Below are 26,181 nucleotides of genomic sequence, written 5' to 3'. Positions count from 1 at the left end.
GGACAACTTTCTTTAAATTTACAGTAAATATGTAATTTTTTTTACATATATTATACACAAAAATGGCTTTTTGGCAACTTCATAAAATAAATAAAAAAATATTTCAAGTAGATAACTAAAATGTTCTTGATTTCCTTAGTTACTGACCTGTCAATGAACCAGAACCACTAATAAACCAAGTCATGCTGTCTTACTTATTTCATTCTTGAGATACAGTTTATCTCTCTGACCATCCAAAAACACTTAGAAGCTGATTGCATTCAGCTACAGGAAGCAACAACAGTTTTATTTTAAATTTAATTTGCATAAGAATGCAGATATCATATTCACTTAGGGTTTGAAATGTGGAATTCCTGGATCAACTTCTCCGCGCCTTCCAGCTGAGATAAAATAAATGTAATTATTTTTTAAAACATATGCCAAGATCTCATTTAAGGATTAGGTAGAACACACACAGGCAAATGTTTCAAGGCCTGAAAACATGCAAATTGTCCTCTGTGAGATGTTACCTGGCTCAGACTCATGTCCTATTTTATCTCCAAATTGCAACTTTTGGTTGGCTGCCACAAAAATGTCTCATAATAGATGAGGTAAATCTTTCTTAAAGCCTTAGATGTTCTACTTTCTACTGTATCTATATTTTTTTCATTAATTGGAAATCAGAAAAAGTGTAAACTGCTGAAAAAATGACCTATCCTGAAAATAAGGCCTAGCATGATTTTACAAGATTTTTGGAAGTATGCATCAAAAATAAGCCCTAGTTACAGTCAGGACCGGCGATTGGGGAGGGGACTGGGCAATTGCCCAGGGCCACCACTTTCTTAGGAGCCCCCAGCATTGCTATTCTGAGGTTAGGACTGCTTAAGGACCTTTGGTGACATCACGGACATGAGACCATGATGTCACCAAAGGTCATTTAACTGTAGGAGTCTAGAGGAACTGAAGAGGAGACAGGCTGATATGTACCATTTGAACAGTGTGTGTATATTACATGTGTATGTGACTCGCCTCCTGGGCCGTGGGGCACTCGGAACCGGGCTTCAGGGCAATGCTAGGAGTAGTAGTGGCGACCCGGTTCCGTGGCTCAGGGTGGTCAGACCAGTGGTAGTCTGCTATGTGCTGTAGGTAATGTCCGACTACGCCACCCGTGGATTGCGGTCAGGGCTAACCGCCGCTGCAGTGCAGACCGCTGGGGCTGATATAAATGTGCAGCACTGAATAGTTCAACTTCCCACAGGAGGAGTATGGCCCCAGGGCAGTATATATAATGGGTGATGGAGGGGACGATTCCGACCGCGATAGCCAAGAAACGGAGGCCTCTTAAACAGTTCAGGGTCTTTATTAGAACAGGTAATATGACCCAGAAACAGACCCGGCTAGGAGGGGGCCTGGATGTCTGAGAACAAGAGGGAAGCTGGCCCTGGTCAGGGTGAGGGTGTAGGCCTACCGTGCTCTCTGTGCTCCTTCTGGCTAGTTCCCTCCTTGTAGTGTAACAGCCCACGTTCCCGAGCTTACCGTGTCCTCTCGCCCGTATGGCTTGCAACTTGGGTCCCTTTCTACTCCAGGCCTGGTACGGCTTTGCTGGTCCCTTCTGCTGTGGTGGAGCCTCCGGGCTTCTTAGGCCAATGAACATACAGTCCCCTGCGGACTGGTTATCTGCTGTAGGACCTGGAATCCTCCCAGCCTCAGACACCAAAGTCTGGTAGATTAGTTTCTTTATCTGCCAGGACAGGCTCACTTCGCCTTTTGTCCCTGGCTCGTGGCTCTCCTACTGCCCCACGTCCTCTTAGGCTGCAACACAACTGTCTGTCCCTGCTCTGGGACACCTCTCAATCCAGAGACAGGTTGTCCAGTTCTCTCTAACCCTGCCCCCAGCTCCAGCTTTTATAGGGGCAGCCTGCTCCCCCTACTGGTCTGGGACAGGAGGTGCTGCATGCTGATGGTCCTTGACTAGAGGACCTCCCCCTTGCTCTCAGACACAGCTTTATTATATTTGTGGCATCCAGGCCAGGGTGACACATATGTGCAGTGTGTGTATACATATTGTTGGAGGGTCATTGGTAAAATACTTGAAGGGAGATATGTTTCACTGAGGTTGTTAGCTTCAGTGATATGAACCCAGAAGCATGCTCCAGGATACTTTGTGCTGAGAGGGGTTAGTCGGCCATGACAGGGCCAGGTTTTTGTGAACAGCTGAAGAGTTGGGTAGGAGAGCTGTTCACCATATCTCCACCCTAGATTTTGGTCCAAGAGGTAAAGTTGAGCCTCCGGACTCATTCAGTGTTCTGTGCCTGAAGGTGAGCAGACCTCCAAAGCTATGCTCATGTTTAATAGAGCTGAACCCTGTTTCTGAGCGGGCGGACCCCGCAGTTATACGGACTATAGTGAGTGCTGTTTTTGTTTCGTTATGCCAAAAAAACTGAGTATTCCTCTGACTACCTCATTAAGCAGTCGAGTGAGGCGATCTAAACACAATATGTATGTGCAATGTGTGTATATACAGGTGTATGTGTGTATAGGTGTGTATGTGCAGTGTGTGTATGTATACATGTGAATGTGTAGTGTGTGTAATGATATGACTATATTTAAATAAATGTTGATTTTTGTTCAAGAGTAAATATGGACTGTTGTTCATGGAAAAAAAATAAGACATCCCCTGAAAATAAGTCCTAACCCATCTTTCGGAGCAAAAAAATAATATAAGACCCTGTCTTATTTTTGGAGAAACATGGTACTTTCATTTATTGCAATGTATGCACTATTCATTCCTGCATTTTGGTGCCAACATCTGAAAACCACATGACAACATCATACTCTACACATTGGCAATGACTTATATATTTATATGCCAACATTATGGGTCCGAACATGGTCTCCAACTCTGTGGCCCTGGCACATGAAGTTTTAGACAAACTGACATTAGGTGTAATGCACACTGTCAATAGGAAAGAAAAAGGCTTTCACAGACAGACTCTGACCTATGCATTGTATGTGATAAATCCCATGGGAATCCTGTCCTCCAACCTTTAACCACTGTACAGGGATATGGACTTACTCGGCTCCCCCAGGGTTAAGTCCATGGAGTGGCTGCTGGCCTGTGGAGCAAGCCATCAGAAAAAGGGGTCATCAAGCCGGAGCATACTCTTGAGGTAAAAGTCAGGGACAAAATCAGAAGACAGGGATGTAGTTGGGAATATGCCAGGATCAGTAAATGATTCAAATTAACTTAGCAGGTGCAGAGTAACAATAGTGAACCAGGGTAAGTAGAACTTGTTACTGGCAGCCATAGACTGACTGCTGGTGATTAAATAGGAAGTAGTTCTGCTCATGGACCCCAGCAGAGAGTGAGTTAATCTACTAAATTGTTTTCTGCAGCAAAACACATACTCTAGGAGGATTACAAAATCCCTGCTATCCTAAAGCAAAACTGAAACAAAGCGACAAAGGCTGAGATAGTAGCAGCATGTCCAGACATGAATATGACATTAGATATAGGTCATGACTCATGACCATTTTTAAAGACTCCATCCAGGCCTCTCCTTACTAAATTCGATTTGTCTCTATATATGAGGCAGTTACCTGATAATCATCTCTGATTGATTGTTTAGTAGTCTGTAGCAATGGCATAACTTGAATCTCTACCAGGTCCCACAAATATCATGTGTCTTTATTATTATTGGTCAAAGGAGCCTTTACGGCTTCCCTAGGCTCCAAGTCTCGAATGACGACTGCAACCCCTGAGCCTACTATTGTTATGGCCCGGGTCTGTACATTATCATTCTGCTCTTTCTGCAATGAAAATCAGCTCTCCATTCACTGATGTCGGTGGCCAAGCAATTGACTTACATTTATACACAGTAGCCACGAGTCCAAGACTTCAAGCAGTCATTGCCAACAAAAGGTTTTCAACCAAGTACTAGAAATGAACATTTTATTTACAATTATTTAATCTGTCCAATTACTTTTGGTCCCTTTTAAAACAGGGTGGCACATGTTAAGGAGCTGAAACTCCTAAACCCTTCATCCAATTTTAATGTGGATACCCTCAAATGAAAGCTGAAAGTCTGAACTTCAACTGCATCTGAATTGTTTTGTTTAAAATTCATTGTGGTAATGTCTAGAACCAAAATTAGAAAAATGTTGTCTCTGTCCAAATATATATGGACCTAACTGTATGTTTACAGGCATTTTGCTTTAGTGGGAATTATTTAAGGATTTACTTATTATTTGCGCTGAAAAACCATTTTGCCACGTTTCTTATTTTTCTTTTATGATAGGAGGAATCTTATGAACAACTTCAAGGTTCTCGTCAACCATGGACTCTTCCAAGTGACACAGAGAGTGAAGGTGTGGAGACGGAAAAGGAAAAACGTAAGCTTTCCTATATTTTGTATGCATGTATGAAAGTCCACATTTCATACTCAAGTGAAATATCTCAAGGCTCATTCTCTCTGCAAATTCTTCCATAAAAACACGCTTCAAAGAGAAATTCGGGGCATATAACACTATTCATCAGATAATAGCATATGATATACTTTTCTAGATCAACGAGTTTAACCAGTTATATTGGGACTTTCTTGCACAGATGTTGGACTATCGGGAATTACTGAACATTGGATGTAGAACTAATGGAAATTTACTATAGGTAGGTGTAAGACTAATAGAACTTTAATTCTATAAGAAACAGAACAGATGAATTGTAATGTTTTTACAGCAGTGAAGGCTTTAAAAATGTAAAGAAAAGAATTGGCAACTACACCCCGTGTACCATAATTGTATCTTAGTCTCCGTTTTGAAAATTTGATTCCAACAATAGTTCAGTCTGCTAAAATTCAGACAGAAGCCAGCTAGGCATCAATTTCAAGGAAGTTTGTCAGGAAAAAAAATGACTGTTCAAACCATACACAGACGCTCCGTGAACTCTTAATGTTGCCGAGCAGTTCAGTGCACTTTCCCACCTACTTGTTTTGCATCTGTTGCCACCATTTTCTGGCTCCTGTCAAGCCAGAGTTGCCACTCAAGGAAGAGGAGGTAGGGAATAAATGGAAAACAAGTAGGTGTGAGGCTGAGTTCACACGATGCGTTTTTAATGCGTTTCCGCGGCATTTTTGCAGTTGCGTAAATGTGGCACCCCAGGGGTCTGGTTTCCACAGTAACAAGCAATGTTATGTCTGAGAGCAGGTGGGAGGTCTCTTGGTCAGGGATCCTGTGCATGCCACACCTCCTGCCCAGTCCTGGGAGGGGAAGAACTTCCCATATATAAACCTAGGGCTGAGGCAGGGTTAGTGAGTAGAGAAGAAGTAGAGACAGAGAAGCAGATATAGGAAAAGAACATCAGGAGCTCTGTGGGAGCAGTACTACAAGGAGTCAGGGGCTGGCAGCTGCAGAGCTCGCCCTGACTGGAAAGTTATCACCGGACCCGGAGTCCGAGGCTGTGGGGACTAACTCCTATCCAGCAGCAGAAACCGACCGGCAGGGGATTGCAGGTCCTCTGGCCCAGAAACCCGAAGGCACGGTCACACGCGTGGGACCAGCACCGCCGTCGTGGAGCGGAAGCTACTAGAAGGCCCCGAGTCACCGGCCATACGGGTTAGCACCACACGGTACACTCAGGGACGTGGGCTACTTATACCCGCCTCTAGCAAGGTAGCCGGAAGAGTATCGTTAGTTTGGGAGGCCTACAACTCCGCCTGGCCAGGGGAGATCCCATCTGCTCAAGGACTGACCAGGCCCCGATCGCTAGCCAGTACTCCGGGAGGGTCTATCTTTGTCACCAGTAAAGACCCAGAATCACACCGCATCGTCTCTGAGTGATTCCTGCTACCCCCATCATCCACGTCGGCTGCCCTGAGGCCATACCCCTCCCGTTGGGGGTTATACCATCTACGCTGCACTATCCTACCACCGGCCTCAGCGGTCTGCCCTGCAGCGGCAGCTCCATAGCTGCATTCAACGGGTGGCGTAGTCGTCCTACATCTACCGCTGATACAGCGCCACTTAGTCTGACTCCCTGGGCACGGACCGGGTCACCGCCACGATACTACAACCCTCAACAGATCCGGCTCCGGGTAAGCTCCCGCCTGCGCAACGCAGCGCGACACAGGCCCAGGGGCGCGTCAACTTTTGGCGTAGTCGGCAGGATTCCGTGCCCGCAACCACCGGGTACTGCGTGCCTGGAAAAAAAAAAAAGAGACTTTTAAACTTACCATCGGTGAAGATTCCCGCCATCCGGCGCCATCTTCAGCCTTCTTCCCGCCATCGGTGAAGATTCCCGCCATCCGGCGCCATTTTCAGCCTTCTTCCCGCCTTCCGTGGAGTTTTCCCGCCGTTGGACGCCATCTTGAAGACGCCGCGCGGGAAGAAGAGGGGCGTGGACTCCGAAAGCGCGCGAGAACTGAAGCCCCGCCTCACGTCCGGACGTTGCGTAAGGTCCTGGAAGGAGCCCAGCAGACGCCGACGTCACAGGAGCGCGACGGAAGGTCCTCAACCCTGACGATCCACTGCGGAGCCGCGGCCTACGGAAGAGGATCATCGCAAGGTAGGCCACGGTCCACTAGGGGGGAGAAGGATGTCGGATACGGAGGAGAGCTTCACCGCTTCAACCCCCGCCAGTGCCACCGCTGTTGCGGTCATGCCTTTCACCATGCCCTATATCCCGGGGGCAGCCTGGCTACCCCAGTACTCAGGGGAGTCACATACCCTGCATGACTTTAGAGAAAAGCTGGATAGCCTCTTCCAGGTGTACCCCCTCACAGAGGAGCAAAAAGTGAGCATCCTGGTGGCCCAATTAACCGGGGCAGCCCAAAGGGAGGTAAAGTCCTGGCCACCTGGGGGGAGGACTGTCGCAGGGATACTAACCCGGCTGAGGGACACCTTTGATACCCGCACCTCAGCCGAGATCAAGCTTAGATTCTACGGGTGCAAACAGCGGGCACATGAGAGTATAAGGGACTATGCCCTGAACCTACAAGAGGCCCTGAGAGCCATTAAGCAGACCGACCCTGACGGCGTGGGAGACGAGGACAGGCTGTTGACTGAACAATTTATAGAGGGTTTATATTGCAATGCCCACCGAACCCAGTTGCGGGCAATGGCCTTACAGGACCCTCATCTGGGATTTGCACAGTTCAAGGACAGAGCCATCCGGGTGCTTCGAGAACCGGCACCAGGTGGCGTTGTGACCCCCAGACGCCCCACTGCCACTTACCACCAGGAGGCGGCGCCCTTGTCGGCAGGGCCTGTGGGGGCTGATGCGCAGGCTTTGAACAATGACCCGGCTCCAGACCTGCACCATCAGGTCCAAGAGCTAGCTAAAAGCGTTGCTGCGCTAACCCGAACTGTGCAGTCTTTACAGGTTTCCACTCCAGGGAAGATCCAGCTGGCATCCGGACCGGAGGACATCCCGTGGCGTCGACCAAGGAGGACCCCACCGGCCAGAGGAAGACCCAGCGACCGATACAACGAGGACGGACGACCCATCTGCCGCCGCTGCAATCAACCCGGACATATGGCAAGGTACTGTCCTTTAAACTGGCACAACCTGGGGTAGAGGGCCAACCCCCAGGAAAAAGATCACCAGGCCCATCGAACTGGCGCGACAAATATGTGGGAGGACGTCCAGTCTTACCCGTGGTACTGGATGGCATTCCTATGAGTGCCCTACTGGACACCGGGTCACAGGTCACCACCATCCCGTACGTGCTCTTCAAGCAGTACTGGAATGACTCGGATATCACCCGCTACCCTGACGACGACTTGAGTATCATCGCCAGCAATGGTCAGCCCGTGCCACAGATTGGATTTAAAGAGGTGACCATTAAAATCGGTAGAGTCGAACTGGCAGCACAGGGACTGATCATTGTAGACATTGACAAACACGAGAGTCACCCAAAGATAACTCTAGGAACTAATGTAATTGAAAATTGTCTTGCAGAGGTGATTTTCCTTTTACAGCAGGTTGCCAAGAACGCCAGCTCCGGCCAGCAGCGAGTGCTCCAGAAAGAGATCCGGGCACTGATGCGACGGCAACAGCTAGAACTCTCCGGTGGTGAGATTGGTAGCGTGCGAATGTGTGACCCTTTCCCTATTGCCATGCCCCCGAAAAGTGAAATGATGATTTGGTGCCGGGCAGCTATTGGTCTGAGAGGTAGAGATTACCAGGCAATGGTAGAACCAGTTTACTCAGACAGTAGGCCCACCATTTTGACAGCACGGGGGGTGGTCAATGTACGCCATGGGAGGGTGCCCATTCGCATAATAAATATCGGGAAGAGGGAAGTGTACCTGCCCCGGTATGCCACGCTAGCCAAATTGTATACCATCAATCAAGATTCCATACAGTCCGTAGAACCCTTGCCTCCATCTTCCCCGGAGGAAGGTAACGGCTCTCAGAAAACAATGGAGGACTGGTGTCAGCAACTACATTTGGGTACTGACTCCACTCCCTCACACCAGAAACAGGGAGTCTATCGGGTGGTTCAAGAGTACGAGAGAGTGTTTAGTAAACACCCGTTAGACTTCGGGCGAGTCAAGGGGGTAGAACACCACATCCCCACGGGAGACCATCCTCCCATAAAAGAGAGGTATCGACCCGTACCCCCTGCACACTACCAACACGCCAAGGGGATGCTTAGAGACATGAAGGAGGCTGGGGTGATCAGGGATAGCTGTAGCCCCTGGGCAGCTCCACTAGTCTTAGTCAAAAAGAAAGACAACACCATGAGGATGTGTGTAGATTACCGGAGAATCAACCGTATCACACACAAGGATGCGTACCCCTTACCAAGGATAAAGGAGTCTTTGGCTGCTTTAAGATCTGCTAACTTCTTCTCTACCTTGGATCTCACTAGTGGGTACTGGCAGTTTCCTGTAGCAGAGGCGGACCGGGAGAAGACCGCATTCACCACCCCGATGGGACTTAGCGAGTTTACCTGCATGCCGTTCGGACTCTGCAACGCACCAGGAACCTTCCAACGATTAATGGAGTGCTGTCTGGGCCACAGAAACTTCGAGACGGTCCTGCTGTACCTGGACGATGTCATCGTATATTCCAAGACGTATGAGGACCACCTGAAACACCTGGCGGAAGTGTTCGAAGCTCTGGCAAGCTACGGCCTAAAGGTGAAACCCTCCAAGTGTCACCTCCTGAAACCAAAGGTGCAGTACCTGGGACACGTGGTGAGCGCTGATGGAGTGGCTCCCGACCCTGATAAGATCACCGCAATTAAGGAATGGCCAAGTCCCTCCAGTGTAAAGGAAGTGCGGCAGTTCCTCGGGTTGGTAAGCTATTACCGCAGATTCATCCCCGGTTTCACCAAAAAGGCAGCTCCTATGCAGGACCTCCTGATAGGCCAGTCCCGGAAGGCCAAGAACCAGAAGCCGCCCTTCAAATGGGAGAAGTTAGAAGAAGAGTCCTTCCGCCAGCTGAAGATGGCCCTCACGGGGGATGAAATCCTGGCGTACCCTGATTACAGCCAGCCCTTTATCCTCTACACCGACGCAAGTAACATCGGGCTAGGAGCCGTACTGTCCCAGATCCAGCAGGGGAAAGAACGAGTAATCGCTTACGCTAGCCGAAAACTGCGACCCACCGAAAGAAACCCTGAGAATTACAGCTCATTTAAGCTAGAGTTCCTGGCAGTGGTGTGGGCAGTCACCGAACGCTTTAAGCACTACCTCGCTTCTTCCCGGTTCACCGTGTACACGGATAACAACCCGTTGACACACCTGGACACGGCAAGACTCGGTGCCCTAGAGCAGAGATGGATGGCCCGTCTGTCCAACTACGAGTTCACAATCAAATACCGGGCAGGACGCTCCAATACCAACGCGGACGCCCTGTCCAGGATGCCAAACCTACCGGACGAAGGAGAAGATCCAGAGGGACTGGAAGAAGTCGAACTCCCCGCGTTCCACCGTCATGGGACTATCCAGTATTCCCATCGGGTAAGGAGTAAGCGAGCCGCTACGTTTAACCCCTTGCCTCACTACAACTGGGAGGAAACGCAAGACAGTGACCCTGCCGTCCGGCTGGTGAAGGAGATGCTGACTCGGCCAGAGGCTCGCCTTGACCCAGACGCTCCGGAGGAAGCCAAGCAACTGTGGGCTGAGAAGAGTCGACTGTTCCTTTACAAGGGGAAGTTGTGCCGCAGAATGGTTAACTCCCGGACGCATGAACTAATCTGGCAAGTAGTGGTGCCACGGAGAGACGCAGCCATGGTGATGGAAGCATACCACGACGGGGCTGGACACTTCGGATGGAAGAAGCTGGAGTTCCTGCTGCGTGGGCGGTTCCACTGGGTAGGCATGAGGGGAACCATCGAGAGGTGGTGCAGAGACTGTGGCCCGTGCAACCTAAGAAGGAAGGACCGTGCCAGCCAGAAGACTCCCCTGCAGTCCATCGTCACCCGGCAGCCGTTGGAACTGGTAGCCTTGGATCATGTAAAACTGACCCCAAGCAGAAGTGGCTACGTCTACGCGTTAACCATTGTGGATCATTACTCCCGGTTCTTGGTTGTCGTCCCCGTTAAGGAGTTAACGGCTCAAACAGCAGCTAGAGCCTTCCAGCAGCACTTCTGCCGTCCACACGGATACCCGGACCAAGTGCTGACGGACCAGGGACCTGCCTTTGAAGCGGAGATCTTCCAAGAATTCTGCAATCTGTATGGCTGCCGGAAGATAAGGACGACACCCTATCATCCGCAAACTAATGGACTTTGTGAGAAAATGAACCAGGTGGTAATGGATCTCCTGAAAACGTTGCCCCTGGAAGAACGCAGTCTGTGGCCTGAGAAGCTGCCCGATCTGGTGGACCTATACAACCACATCCCGGTAGGTTCCACCAACTGTACCCCGGCTTACCTAATGAGGGCGAGACCTGGTAAGTTACCTGTTGACCTGGAAATGGGAGTCCTGACACCCGAGGACACTTCACCGGAAACAGACTGGGACACAGAGAGGCAGCAGCAGTACCGGAAAGTACAAGAGAGCGTGGAGCGAAGTCTCTGTCTCGCTAGGGAAAGACAAGAGAAAAATTACAACCAGTATGCTCCCGCTGTTCCCCTGGTACCCGGAGAGCAGGTCTTGAAGAGGAAGAGACGGCTCCACAAGTTGGACGACCAGTGGGAGAAGGACCCGTACACCGTACTGCCCTCAAGCCACGACAACCCAAAGGTTTGTACCATCAGTAAAGACGGAGGGGAAACCACAGCCATTGTATCCCGGGATCACCTGAAGAAGTGTCCCGAACAGCTACGGAACCCAGAAGGAGAGCAAGAAGACCCTCGACCCGTAGAGGAAAGGGAAGATATGGTTAGTACTGTGCTCGGAGACTTCCCTCGATCCTGGACTCAAGTCAATGGTGCAGTTGTGGTACCCGTCCTCACGTTCCTCCAACCAGCATCCCAAGTGCCTACGGAGCAACAGGTAGAGCTGGAAGAGCAGCCGGTCCAGGAGACAGCAGACTCCACACAAGCAGAACAGGAGGATCAACCCTCTGCTCATAGTGAGCCTGCCATACCCCTAGTGAGCCAAAGAGCCCGTAGACAGCTGCCCAGTTTATCCTTGATAGCTCCTACACCCTGTAGTTCAGGGCCAGACAGTCAGCTCTGTAGGTCCACTAGGGCCACTAGAGGCCAGTTACCCGCACGTTGGAGGATTTGAAGTGTTTAAATTGTTTTATTTGTGGTCACCTGTCTGTTACTTGTAAATAATTATGTGTTTCTAGTTATTTTTAGGAGTCCTTGGTGGATTTACCGGGAATCCTTGTACAATTGGTTGGAGCGTAACCCAGGAATGGACTAAAAGACTGTTAAGGGCTCGGGGCAGGACAGACCCCTACCTGGTTACGTCTCCCTGTTTTGGTGAAATGGACACCTTTGTTTTCTTCAAAGACTGCACCCGGTTGCGGACACGCCGTAACCATCTTTATGTGTTTTTCTTATTGTATTATTATTGTTTATACCTTGTTATGTTTTTCTAAAAATATGTTTAGTCCCGGAGTACTAAATTTCACTAGGGGGGAATGTGGCACCCCAGGGGTCTGGTTTCCACAGTAACAAGCAATGTTATGTCTGAGAGCAGGTGGGAGGTCTCTTGGTCAGGGATCCTGTGCATGCCACACCTCCTGCCCAGTCCTGGGAGGGGAAGAACTTCCCATATATAAACCTAGGGCTGAGGCAGGGTTAGTGAGTAGAGAAGAAGTAGAGACAGAGAAGCAGATATAGGAAAAGAACATCAGGAGCTCTGTGGGAGCAGTACTACAAGGAGTCAGGGGCTGGCAGCTGCAGAGCTCGCCCTGACTGGAAAGTTATCACCGGACCCGGAGTCCGAGGCTGTGGGGACTAACTCCTATCCAGCAGCAGAAACCGACCGGCAGGGGATTGCAGGTCCTCTGGCCCAGAAACCCGAAGGCACAGTCACACGCGTGGGACCAGCACCGCCGTCGTGGAGCGGAAGCTACTAGAAGGCCCCGAGTCACCGGCCATACGGGTTAGCACCACACGGTACACTCAGGGACGTGGGCTACTTATACCCGCCTCTAGCAAGGTAGCCGGAAGAGTATCGTTAGTTTGGGAGGCCTACAACTCCGCCTGGCCAGGGGAGATCCCATCTGCTCAAGGACTGACCAGGCCCCGATCGCTAGCCAGTACTCCGGGAGGGTCTATCTTTGTCACCAGTAAAGACCCTGAATCACACCGCATCGTCTCTGAGTGATTCCTGCTACCCCCATCATCCACGTCGGCTGCCCTGAGGCCATACCCCTCCCGTTGGGGGTTATACCATCTACGCTGCACTATCCTACCACCGGCCTCAGCGGTCTGCCCTGCAGCGGCAGCTCCATAGCTGCATTCAACGGGTGGCGTAGTCGTCCTACATCTACCGCTGATACAGCGCCACTTAGTCTGACTCCCTGGGCACGGACCGGGTCACCGCCACGAGACTACAACCCTCAACAGATCCGGCTCCGGGTAAGCTCCCGCCTGCGCAACGCAGCGCGACACAGGCCCAGGGGCGCGTCATAAACACAGCGGAAACGCATTAAAAACGCATGGTAGAAGGGCAGCAATGTTCCCCAATTGAAATCCGCTTGTGCTGTGCCCATGATGCGGATTTTTCCGCAGCGTAAACGCTGCGCTCAAAAATCCGCAGCATGTCAATAAATTTTGCGTTAACGCGGCGTTTCGCCGCCATTGACTTGCATTAGAACGCGCCAATTCCGCAAGACTGCATTTGTACTTGCGCTATTGGCGCGTTCTAATATGCGGATGGTACCCGGGTGTAGAGGAGAGGAGAGTCTCATCCACACCCAGGTACCATTAAAAAAGCTGTAAAAAAAGAATAAAATAAAAAATAAATGTATATTTACCTTCTGTCGGCCCGCGTAGCGCTCCTGCTTGGTTCCCGGCACTTTGCAGTGAGTTGAAGGACCTGCGCTGACGTCAGAGTCATGTGACGGGTCACGTGACGCTGACGTCGGCAGGTCTTTCAATTCAAAGTTGCCGGCGAGGGAGAACGGATTGAGCAGGACAGCGCGGGCCATCAGAGGGTAAAGTATACATTTATTTTTTATTTTTAACCACTCTCTCGGGTCACACTATATAAATCCATGCCGTTTGCATGGATTTATATAGTGTGACCTAGTTGTCAAGCACTTTCCAAGTGATGCTATCGCCTGGAAAGCGCTTGTCAATCTGCATGCGGAAACGCATGTGGATCCGCATGTATTCTGTAGGAAAAACGCATGCACAATCTGCATGCGTTTTTTCTGCCAGGGAGATGCAGAAATGATGCAGAAATTTTCTGCTTCATTTCTGCATCGTGTGCACATACCCTCAAGGTGCACTGAACTGTTTGGCCACACAAATGGTGCATTGAGTTCTTGTGCTTGGTTTGAATAGTCATTTTCTGCTAATAGACTTTTTTTTAAAGGGGTTGTCCAGGACTTAATTTTTAAGCACATATTAAAAAAAACAAAAAACAGGCAAGTAGTTGCTAACAGAGGCTGCTACCTGCCTGTTGTACATGATGCCTGCTGAGAAGCAGCTGCTTTGTCAGTGTGACGTCAGCGGAAGCCACTGAAAAGCCGGCAGGTGCGCTCTGTGACCACTGCATACTTCCTGTTAGTTCTCAGACACATTGTGAAAAAAATAGTGCCGAATAACCCCTTTAAGTCTATGGGATCTATTTGATTTCCTCAGATTTTGTTTATGCACAACGCCATCAGAGGGTTCCTGGCTAAGTTATGAAAGCCTGAAATGGCTTCGATATGGAAGTCTCTTGTGTGAACAGAACTTATCACCGTTTGTTTAATGAAATAATAAACAGGTGAAAATTCTTATGATATATTTTTTGTGTAACGATTAGTGGCTTATCTTGAAGCTTGAGTTGTAGAGAAAATGCCGGCTCACCTGTGGCGGCCCAGAGGGTGGGAGCACGAAAATTCGTCCTTACCAGACATTAGACATTTAAAAAAAAGTGAAGGGCTATTCCAGCTCTATTAAAAATATTCTTTTATTCATGATTCCATTATAAGTTGATATGTCCCACTGGGAAAAGGATGCAGCGTGGTTCAGATGCGACTCAGGAGTCCTTTGTCAAGGCTTTGACAAAGGATGCCTGAGTCACGTCTGAAACACATTGCAATATTTGTCTATCCTTTTCCCCCTTAAACATATCAACTTTTAATGGAATCATGAATAAAAGTAACTTGAAGCTTGGGGGCCCCAATGCAAAACTCCAACAGGGCCTACTAATAGTCTTTTCCTGTGGCTCAAAGAGACCTTTTTTGTCCCTTAGTCTCTAGGGCCCAGGTGCGATTGCAACCCCTGCACCTCTTATAGTTATGCTAGCAAGATATAAATTGAGCTGGTTATAATGTAGCGAAAAGTACGTTAAACACGTTCTGATTGGCTTGTACATCAGTCCATGGAGCTGTATAGGTCCCTCACATTGCCATACAGGCTGGCTGCAGCAGGTTCTGCCATTTGTAAGAATCTTCCTTTTCGTCCGCAGAGGTGAGAAGGAGATAATTAGTCATTTCTTACCACTGTAGAGTCACAGGCATATGGTGAATATTTCTGATAGATCATCGTCTGTAAGGAGGTATTAGAGGGGAACATGATTCGGTCGCGTTGCAGGTGGCATGTAAATACAGGGAATTACTAGTCATCAAATGTAATTATTTAGTAATAGGATCCACCTGGAATTAGAATGTGCTTATTGTGGCCAAAGAAATAGTTCAAAGATGCCCAGCCAGCGTTTGTCCAGCCAGCCTTTGCCATGCTTGTGTAACAGCCCGCTGATAAATATGTCACCTGGCATACATTATAGTCTTGTATTTAGAGTTAACATACAACACTCTTTTTGTGATCTTGTATTCTGGGAGCCAGGCCGTCACAATTTATGAGCTCACAAAAAAATAAACATTAACTAACACCTGTTTTCTGACTCGTGTGCCATAGATTTCTGTGGAAATAATACAGACTTCATAATGGTGCCGTTCAATAATAACGGTGAAATCTAAACTTGCAGCTGGAAAAAATGTCATCATCCTATAAAATGTATATTTTACATAAGTGCAGTAATGGGATTGCTTATATAATGCTAACTAGATCCACCTTACAAGGCTTAACCTCAGCATCTTATACCATTTGTCAAAGTATCTGAATGTTACTGGAATTGTCCAGTCACAAAGATGTTTCTGAGATGCGCTCTGCAATGGAAAAATCTGATATATTCTTCCTTTTGTTCTCCAAGTGAGACAGCTTCTTCCTTTATTACAGCCAGTAAAGGAATATGATTAATGATGGCTTTACTATTCCAAGCAAGTGTATGAAGCTTAGTGTTAAAGAATACACCATTTCTGAAGTTTCATAATACATCACGTAGCTTTAGAATAAAGTTTTTTTCTCCTATAAACAGGGCCACTCTGGTGCATAGGTTGTATCTGACATAGCAGCTAAGGCCCAGATACTTATTCACATATACATATACATATGTATATGACTGGACTGCAATACTATGCAAAGTCCATGGACAAGATTTGTAATGTTTCCGGGAAAAATAACAGCCCTTTTTTCCTAATCTTATGCACCTCTTAAATTTATCTGTTGGAATCATGGCAGAGATAACATCAGTTGTGAAGTCCTTTAACAGAACATCTGACAATTCCCACAATGTCAAAGTGGCATTTGATAGTAACTGATGTTGGATTTTCCTGCGATGCAGCAAAAATAACATGAAGGAGCCTTAGTGCTTGAAGAATATCTTTCTCTTTTTTTTTTTTAACACATTATACCCCATTACACTTGCTGCTGATCAGTATGTTTCCATGTGCTGACACCCCAACTGATCAAACAGAACTGATGTCACTGGTTTACCACAACAGAGTGGAGGCAGAAGACCACAGTGTCTGAGTTCACATACTCCTGCATTGAATAGAAACACTTCTCCCTCTTATTAAATGGTGCTGGTTTCTTTCAGCAGTCCAGGAGTTAAACTGTTCAGCATTGAGTCTCTGTAGCTTCCTTCTTGGAAGTTTTCAGCTGTGCAGTATCAGCTGCTCCCCTCTCCTATATAGTCTCTGTTCTGGCAATCTGAATTGGCAGTGTTAAGTATTGTACTTCGGTATGAATTTTTAATACTTCTTGATGAATAAAGGTATATTTTTATACAACTTTTTGGGATTACTTTATATACTCCTTCAAATATTGTTGTAGGTTATATATACAGTGGTGGCCAAAAGTATTGGCACCCCTGCAATTCTGTCAGATAATACTCAGTTTCTTCCTGAAAATGATTGCAATCACAAATTCTTTGGTATTATTATTATCTTCATTTAATTTGCTTGCGAGGAAAAACACAAAAGAGAATGAAGCAAAAATCAAATCATTGATCATTTCACACAAAACTCCAAAAATGGGCCAGACAAAAGTATTGGCACCCTCAGCCTAATATTTGGTTGCACAACCTTTAGCCAAAATAACTGCGAACAACCGCTTCCGGTAACCATCAATGAGTTTCTTACAATGCTCTGTTGGAATTGTAGACCATTCTTCTTTGGCAAACTGCTCCAGGTCCCTGATATTTGAAGGGTGCCTTCTCCAAACTGCCATTTTGAGATCTCTCCACAGGTGTTCTATGGGATTCAGGTCTGGACTCATTGCTGGCCACCTTAGAAGTCTCCAATGCTTTCTCTCAAACCATTTTATAGTGCTTTTGGAAGTGTGTTTTGGGTCATTGTCCTGCTGGAAGACCCATGACCTCTGAGGGAGACCCAGCTTTCTCACACTCGGCCCTACATTATGCTGCAAAATTTGTTGGTAGTCTTCAGACTTCATAATGCCATGCACACAGTCAAGCAGTCCAGTGCCAGAGGCAGCAAAGCAACCCCAAAACATCAGGGAACCTCTGACATGTTTGACTGTAGGGACCGTGTTCTTTTCTTTGAATGCCTCTTTTTTTTTCCTATACACTCTATGTAGATGCTTTTTCCCAAAAAGCTCTACATTTGTCTCATCTGACCAGAGAACATTCTTCCAAAACGTTTTAGGCTTTCTCAGGTAAGTTTTGGCAAACTCCAGCCTGGCTTTTTTATGTCTCGGGGTAAGAAGTGGGGTCTTCCTGGGTATCCTACCATACAGTCCCTTTTCATTCAGATGCCGACGGTTAGTACGGGTTGACACTGTTGTACCCTCGGACTGCAGGGCAGCTTGAACTTGTTTGGATGTTAGTCGAGGTTCTTTATCCACCATCCGCACAATCTTGCGTTGAAATCTCTCGTCAATTTTTCTTTTCCGTCCACATCTAGGGAGGTTAGCCACAGTGCCATGGGCTTTAAACTTCTTGGTGACACTGCGCACGGAAGACACAGGAACATTCAGGTCTTTGGAGATGGACTTGTAGCCTTGAGATTGCTCATGCTTCCTCACAATTTGGTTTCTCAAGTCCTCAGACAGTTCTTTGGTCTTTTTTCTTTTCTCCATGCTCAATGTGGTACACACAAGGACACAGGACAGAGGTTGAGTCAACTTTAATCCATGTTAACTGGCTGCAAGTGTGATTTAGTTATTGCCAACACCTGTTAGGTGCCACAGGTAAGTTACAGGTGCTCTTAATTACACGAATTAGAGAAGCATCACATGATTTTTCAAACAGTGCCAATACTTTTGTCCACCCCCTTTTTTAGGTTTGGTGTGGAATTATATCCAATTTGGCTTTAGGACAATTCTTTTTGTGTTTTTTCATTGAAGACAAATTAAATGAAGATAACAATACCAAAGCAATTGGTGATTGCAATCATTTTCAGGAAGAAACTGAGTATTATCTGACAGAACTGCAGGGATGCCAATACTTTTGGCCACCACTGTAGTTTGTGAATGGATCCCCATTGATATTCTGAGGACTACTATATTTATTTAAGTTTTGTACTGCCTGGTGAGGATTGGAGGATTCGGTATTTGGTAGAGGCGTTTAAGGAGAGTTGTTATGTTACTGTTGCTTGGTGTTTTGGTTGTGTGCATAGTCCCTTCCTCTTCTGTTTTTGTTTACCTTCCTAATGCCTTTGGTGTTTTCCCTCTGTTGTTTGTGAGTGCATATATTGTATGTTTGGTATTTTCATTTATCCCTGTATGTCCTTTCCTTGTTTGTCTGTTTGTATATTTACATACACCATTCATCCCCACTTCCTAGGTGGGGGAAAGGACAGATAAAGGCTGATTCAGGAGAACAGCAAGGTACGTGGCCCCAGCATCTTCACCATCAGAAATAACTTGGGGAGCAGGGATAGCTAAGGCGCCCCTAGCGTTAGGGACAGGGTAGGAGCCCCTGGTCCCGGGTTATCAGACTACCGTATCATGACAACTCAGCTCTAAAATATGCTACTTATGATGCTAGACCATGGAGCATGCACACAATGCAGTGTACTGCCTCAGTAGAAAGTCTACAAATCTGCACACTACTCTGTGTGACTTCAGCCTCCTAAGCAGTGCACTTTCAGTGATCAGTTGAAGTCTCAGGAGCCGACCTCCCACGATCAGAATCAGCAACTAATAAAAAATGTACATATATGCTCTGCTTGGCTGCTGTCAATGAGGTTATTAAAAGCTGAATTAACATGCTGAATACATTTGTGCATGAAAATCATTAAATGGGTTGTCCACTACTTTGACATTGATGCCCTATCCTTAGGATAGGGCATAAATGTATGATCGGCTGGGGTCCCGCACGCGGCACCCCCGCCGATCAGCTGTTATCGGTGCCAGCAGCGGCCGCCGGCCGGAAGTCCTTACCTGCAGTGGCCGTCGCTTGTAACTGCACATCCGCCTCCCATTCAATTGAATAGGAGGCGGATTTGCAGTAACAAGCGGCGGCCACTGCAACTTGACGGCTAGGCACCGCAGGTAAGGACTTCCGATAGCAGCTAATCAGCGGGGGTGACACGTGTAGGACACCGGCCAATCATACATTGGTGCCCTATCCTACAGATAGGGCATCAATGTCAAAGTAGTGAACAACTTCTTTAAGATCTGCTGCTGGCAGCTCCTTTTGCGATTGTCGACCATTAAAATCCCAGATGTGCTCTGTTGGAAAAAAGTCGGAGATGCTGTAGGTCATTGTAGCACGTTTAAGCCATGTAGACTGCTCACAGTAGCACAAACAGCATGCAGCTTGGCGTTGTCGTGTTGAAAAAGGGCTCTTGAGACACTTTGAAAAAACACTGGTTCCCGACCAAATCAATAAAATACCCAGCTGTTAGTGTACCTGAAGATTAGATGGGTTTAGCTATTGTACATTATGCCACCCCACACCAGTGTGATGTTCTCTTGTGAAAACCTTTTCATAGCATTGCCAATGTGGTCTCATGAGATTCAAAGAATGATGCATAATGATCTATTCTGTACTGCAAGTGAAATTAGACGTTTCCAGGCCTAAGGTGCCAAGCCGTGTCTCCACACACCATCAATAGGCATTTGCACATCATTGGGCTACCAGTCAGCCTTCCAGCTACAGATGTTCCATTTACCTCACCAATCACTCTCAAAGGCTATCATAGTGCAGATCAAGATGGCGATGGAGGCTGGAGTGGAAGTTGCCTCAGTCAGACCCTCATTTAGCTGTCGTGACAGAGGGTGGCAGTGACTATAAGGCAGGGATGTCAAACTAAAACACACAGAGGGTCAAAATGAAAAACTTGGACAAAGTCACGGGCCAACCAGTATACAGCATAATGGGCCTAACAAAGTCCTTCATACAGAATAATGGGCCCCACATGTTCCTCCATACAGAATAATGACCTCACATAGTCCTCCATACAGAATAATGGGCCCTACATAGTCCTCCATACAGAATAATGGGCCCCACATATTCCTCCATACAGAATAATGACCCCACATAGTCCTCCATACTGAATAATGGGCCCTACATAGCCCTTCATACAGAATAATGGGCCCCCCATATTCCTCAATAAAGAATAATGACCCCACATAGTCTTCCATACAGAATAATGGGCCGCACATAGTCCTCCATACAGAATAATGGGCCCTACATAGTCCTCCATACAGAATAATGGGCCCCACATAGGGCTGGTGATTCTGGTGTTGCGGGCCAAATAAAACCACCCTGCGGGCCAGATTTGGCCCACGGGCCAGAGTTTGACATATCTGCTATAAGGGGTCCACATCGCTGTACAGCTCAATCTCGCATTCACCCCTCACTCAGGCTACAGATTGAACAGAGAATGTACCCCCACCAGTCCACACACCCAAGACTCTCAATGCTGCCACCACTTACCGAAAGGGCAATGAGTCCCAAAATCATGCAAACAATGTATTTAGTGCCCGCAGGTCCTACACATGTCACATATCCAAACTACCACTTAGTCAATACTTTTGGCCTGTGTCATTTCGCATTATTACTAGTGTTAAGTGAGCATGCTCGACACTGCTCGGTACTCGCCCGAGCATCTCACTACTCAGGATGTTCGGTGAGCACCGAGCATTTCCGGGTTACTCGGGCGGGAGCTAGGGTCTCCGCCCTGCATGTTTGGCGCTCTTTACAGAGCCAATGAAGATGCAGGGATTGCCGGCCAGTCACTGTAATGCCGCAGCCATGTTGGTTGTGGGCATTACAGTGATTGGCTGGCCGCACAGCGTCACCTCGAGTATTTAAAACTGGGCGCCGACATCTTGGACACAGTCACTCCAGATCAGACAGTGTAGGGAGAGTGGAGCTGAGCTAGGGAGAGATTTATACTGCGAAATAGGTAGTGTAGGGTCTCTAAAGCCTGCAAAATCAAACAAACAGTCCTTCTTAGGACTAATATCCATCCCAGATATCAGGCAGGCACGCAGGCTGTATAGGAGATGCAGTGGTTATACCAACAAACACTGCATTACAGTCCTGTGTGCTACCGCTGTTCAAATTGCTAGACTTAGCCCCATGTCTCAGGGGCCAGGAAAAATCCTTTTTTTTTTCATCTAAATCCTCTTTTTTTTTTTTTTCCTCAGTCAGACTGAACAAATACCCGTCTTATTAACCTTTTGGTATTTTTTCCACAAAAAAAGAAAAATTGAGTGTGTCTGTGAGTGTTCAGACACAAATATATCTGTTTAAAAGATTCTGGTTTCAGCCAGATAACTAGAATTGTGGTTTTGCAATTCCACGGTTCAAATCTCTGTATTATCCACTTTTTTGCCTTTTTTTGCCTTTTTTCCATAAAAAAAACAGTTTGAGTGTCTCGCTGACTGCTCAGACACAAATATATCTATTTAAAAGTCTGGTATACGCCAGGAAATTAGAACTGTGGTTTTCCTCTTCCACGGTTCAAATCTGGGTGTTATCCACCTTTTTGCCTTTTTACATAAAAAAAAACAGTTTCAGTGTCTCGCTGACTGTTCAGACACAGATATATCTGTTTAAAAGATTCTGGTGTAGGCCAGAGAAATAGAACTGTGGTTTTCCTCTTCCACGGTTCTGATCTCCTTTTTATTACCCTTTTGCCATTGATAGTGCGAGTGTAAGCTATTTTACTTCGTTTACAATGGGCAAGGCGCGTGGCAAGGGACGTGGAACTGGACGTTCTGGTGATGGTGCGTGCAGAGGACTGGGCCGTGGCCAAGGTGAAAATGTGCCACAACCAACCGCCACATCTTCTCGCTTCCAGTTCTTGACCGAGTTACTAGGGAAGCTCACAACAACACCACTATTGCCAACTGATCAGTGTGAACAGGTTATTAATTGGATAGCAGATAATACTTCCAGTCACCTGGGCACCACCACCTCCGGTCTGTCCACACGGTCAAGTGTTAGTAGCCGTGAGTCTCGACCGCATACGCCTCCTCACCCTGATGCTCCTTCCTCCCACCATGCCGAGTGTCGTCAGACAGCAAATGATCCCACAGTTGGACACTCTGAAGAGCTGTTCACTGGTCCATTTCCATATTTGGGCCCCTCGCTTGCTCCTCTTGAAGTGGTGGAAGAGGAGATCCCATGTAGCGATGCCCAAATATTTGAACAGCCACGGCCATAGGACGGCGACACTGGAAATTTGTCACAAGAGGTGGACGATGATGAGAAACAATTGCCATGAAGTGAGGAGGAGGACCGTGGTGCGGAAGTGGAAGAGGAGGAGGTGGTGGATGATCTAGTAACTGACCCAACGTGGCAGGAGGACACACAGAGCGAGGCCAGCAGCACACAGGGGGTGGGAGGCAGAGTACCCTAACAGGCAGGAAGAAGCAGTGTGGTGGCCGCACACAGAAAGCGGGCAACAGTTCCCCGTAACACCAACATGAGGGACGTTGCCAGTACAACCGGTAGGTCTTCCAGAGTCTGGAATTTTTTTAAAGACTCTGCTGATAACCCCAAAGAGGCCATTTGTACCACCTGCCATGCCAGCATCAGCAGGGGTGACAAAACTGCCAACCTGACCGCCACCAGCATGATCAGGCACATGGCAGCAAAGCACCCGATTTTGTGGGGTGAACCCCTGGGTCCACGACCAGTGTCAGCGGGTGTCACCACTTCTTCTTCCGCTGTTGTGCGTGTAAGAGAACCCCCTGTTGTGCGTGCAAGGCAATCCCCTGTCCATACTGCATGCAAAGATGCCCCCTCCTCTCAGTCTTCACTTGTTATGGCAGTTTCTCAAGAAACAACATCAACGTCCACGTCCACGTACTACCGCAGTGTTCAATTGTCCATATCCCAGACCTTTGAATGAAAGCGCAAATTTGCAGCCAACGCCCCACAAGCCACAGTCCTAAATTCACACATTTCACGACTGCTTGCGTTGGAAATGTTGCCTTTCAGGCTGGTGGAGATGGAATCCTTCCGCAACCTTATGGCGGTGGCCGTCCCTCGGTACTCGGTTCCCAGCCGACACTATTTTGCCCGGTGTGCCATCCCCGCACTACACAAGCACGTGTCCTAAAACATCTGCCGTGCCCTCAACAACGCAGTTACTGGGAAAGTCCACCTGACAACGGACACGTTGACAAGTGCTTGTGGCCAGGGACGGTACATCTCCCTGACGGCACACTGGGTAAACATAGTGGAAGCCGGGACCTAGTCGGACCTTCGGACGGAACACATCCTCCCCACACTGAGGATTGCGGGCTCTATGTAAGTCAGAGTTGCCTCCACAGTGTACAGCGCCTGCGCATCATCCTCCTCCTCCTCCTCATGTTCAGCCTCCATCTCAGATATCACCACATCAGTTACAAGCTGGAAGCACTGCAGTACTGCCTCCGCCAAGCGGCAAGAGGCTGTGTTGAAACTCATAAGCTTAGGTGATAAACCTCACACTGCTTGTGAGTTGTGGACAGCTGTGAAAGAGCAGGCAGATCTGTGGCTGAGACCGCTGAACCTACATCCAGGCATGGTCGTGTGTGACAATGGCCGTAACCTGGTGGCGGCTCTGAGGCGAGGCGAGATCACACACGTACTATGCCTGGCCCATGTGCTTAACCTCGTGGTTCAGCAGTTTCTTAAATCGTACCCCGAGTTGCCAGATCTGCTCGTCAAAGTACGCCGCCTGTCAGCTCATTTTCGGAAGTCGGCTACAGCTTCTGCCGCTCTTGCTGTGTTGCAGCAGTGTTTGCAGCTTTCGGCACACCGACTGGTGTGTGATGTCCCCACACGTTGGAACTCTACCCTCCACATGTTGCAAAGGATTTGTGAGCAGAAGAGAGCAGTTGTGGAGTACCAGCTGCAACAAGGCCGTCGATATTCAGGTCAGACTCCACACATAAGATCTCAGGAGTGGACCTGGATGTCTGACATATGTACCATCCTGACAAAATTTGAGGAGTCCACCAAGATGGTGAGTGGCGATGACGCCAACATTAGCGTCAGCATCCCACTTGTCTGTCTTTTGCAATGCTCTCTGCAGAGAATTAAAGAGGAGGCATTGCAGCCAGAGTATGATGAGATGGATCAAGAAGCCGTAGCGGACGATTACACACAGCCCAGCCTCATCTCATCCCAATGTGCATTGGGGGACAGGAGGAGGAGAGCATGGTCAGTCGTCATCTTGGTGAGGACACGGAAGTCTTGCCCGTTACCAGTTTGGCACCATGGCTGACTTTATGTTACGCTGCCTTAACCGTGCCCCTCGCGTTGTCAAAATGTTGGGTGACAGTCATTACTGGTTGGTGACACTTTTAGACCCCCGCTGCAAGGAGAACTTTTACTCTCTTATTCTTGAGGTGGAGAGGTCTACAAAAATGGGGCAGTACCAGAAGGCCCTTGCTGCAGAACTGTTAAAAAAAATTCCCATCTGAACACGCTAGCGGCAGAGGTCACAGTTCGTTGCCCAACCAAGGCGTACAGGCGAGAGAGACGCAACTCCAATCCAGCAGAGGCAGGGGAGCACTGTCAACGTTCTGGGACAGTTTTCTGAGGCCCGCCCAGCTTACAGGCCCTGAGGCGTGGGGTAATCTCACAAGGAGTGGAAAGTTTCAAAAGATGGTGAGGGAGTACCTTGCCGACCGTACCAGCGTCCTCCGTGATTCCTCTGTGCCTTTTAATTATTGGGTATCCAAGCTGGACATTTGGAATGAACTCGCTCTGTACCCCTTGGAGGTCCTGGCCTGCCCTGCCACTAGCGTGTTATCGGAGCGTGTTTTTAGTGCTGCTGGGGGAATTATAACTGATTAGCGCACTCGCCTGTCAACTGACAATGCTGACAAGCTGACCCTTATCAAAATGAACAAGGGCTGGATTGGGCCAGACTTCTCATCACCACCAAATGACAGCAGAGTAACATAAAGTCAAATCCACTGTGTTATTTCGGGAGGAGTATTCCCATGCACCGCTTCACACCCACACATCGGTATACGCTTCCTCATTTCGGCTGTTTTTTGCTTTTCTCCTTATCCTCAGCCTCCACCACCACTATACCACCAGGGTGACCATGGTCCGTGTTGCCAGAATTGCAAGTTCCTCCATCCTAATTTTTGGCATCTTTTGCTTGGAAGGCATAGGCAAAAACTATGGGAGACCCACTCCCCAATAATGGGAATAATGTTTTTAATATGCTGTACTGCATGGCTCTTGTAAGGTGCATTGCAAATTCCTCCGTCCTAATTTTTGGCAGCTTTTGCTTGGAAGGCATAGGCAAAGACTATGGGAGACCCACTCCCCAATAATGAGAATAATGTTTTTAATATGCTGTACTGTATGGCTCTTGTAAGGGGCATTGCAAGTTCCTCCGTACTAATTTTTGGCAGCTTTTGCTTGGAAGGCATAGGCAAAAACTATGGGAGACCCACTCCCCAATAATGGGAATAATGTTTTTATGCTGTACTGCATGGCTCTTGTAAGGGGCCTCAAAATCGTCTTGTTAAGCTACTGTGACCTCCACGTCTCTTCCAAGGGTCATTGATATTGTCTTTTTATTCCACTGGGACCTCCACGTCTCTTCCAAGGGGCATTGATATTGTCTTTTTATTCCACTGCGACCTCCACCACCCTTCCAAGTGGCATTAAAACCGTCTTGTTAAACTACTGTGACCTCCACGTCTCTTCCACGGGGCATTGATATTGTCTTTTTATTCCACTGTAACCTCCACCACTCTTCCAAGGGGCATTGATATTGTCTTTTTATTCCACTGTGACCTCCACCACTCCTCCAAGGGGCATTAAAACCGTCTTGTTAAGCTACTGTGACCTCCACGTCTCTTC

General features: G+C 47.9%; 1 protein-coding gene across 3 annotated transcripts in view; it reads left to right on the top strand.

The window, feature by feature from the left end:
* CUNH8orf34 (chromosome unknown C8orf34 homolog) overlaps positions 1-26,181 on the top strand; it is a 499,772-nt gene that overhangs the window by 446,880 nt on the left and 26,711 nt on the right. For 2 of the 3 annotated variants that reach the window (XM_073679422.1, XM_073679421.1), the window contains exons 13-14: positions 4,278-4,371; positions 4,586-4,645. In XM_073679422.1, coding sequence (XP_073535523.1) covers positions 4,278-4,371; positions 4,586-4,623 — 132 coding nt within the window. In that variant the 3' untranslated portion in view covers positions 4,624-4,645. The remainder of the gene's footprint in view (positions 1-4,277; positions 4,372-4,585; positions 4,646-26,181) is intronic. The other variant, XM_073679423.1, reaches the window with a different exon arrangement.

The sequence above is a fragment of the Phyllobates terribilis genome, unplaced genomic scaffold (assembly GCF_046119375.1).
Source record: "Phyllobates terribilis strain yellow unplaced genomic scaffold, ASM4611937v1 Scaffold_4__5_contigs__length_816908805, whole genome shotgun sequence".
Classification (NCBI taxonomy): domain Eukaryota; kingdom Metazoa; phylum Chordata; class Amphibia; order Anura; family Dendrobatidae; genus Phyllobates; species Phyllobates terribilis.
This window is presented reverse-complemented; position numbering and strand designations above follow the sequence as displayed.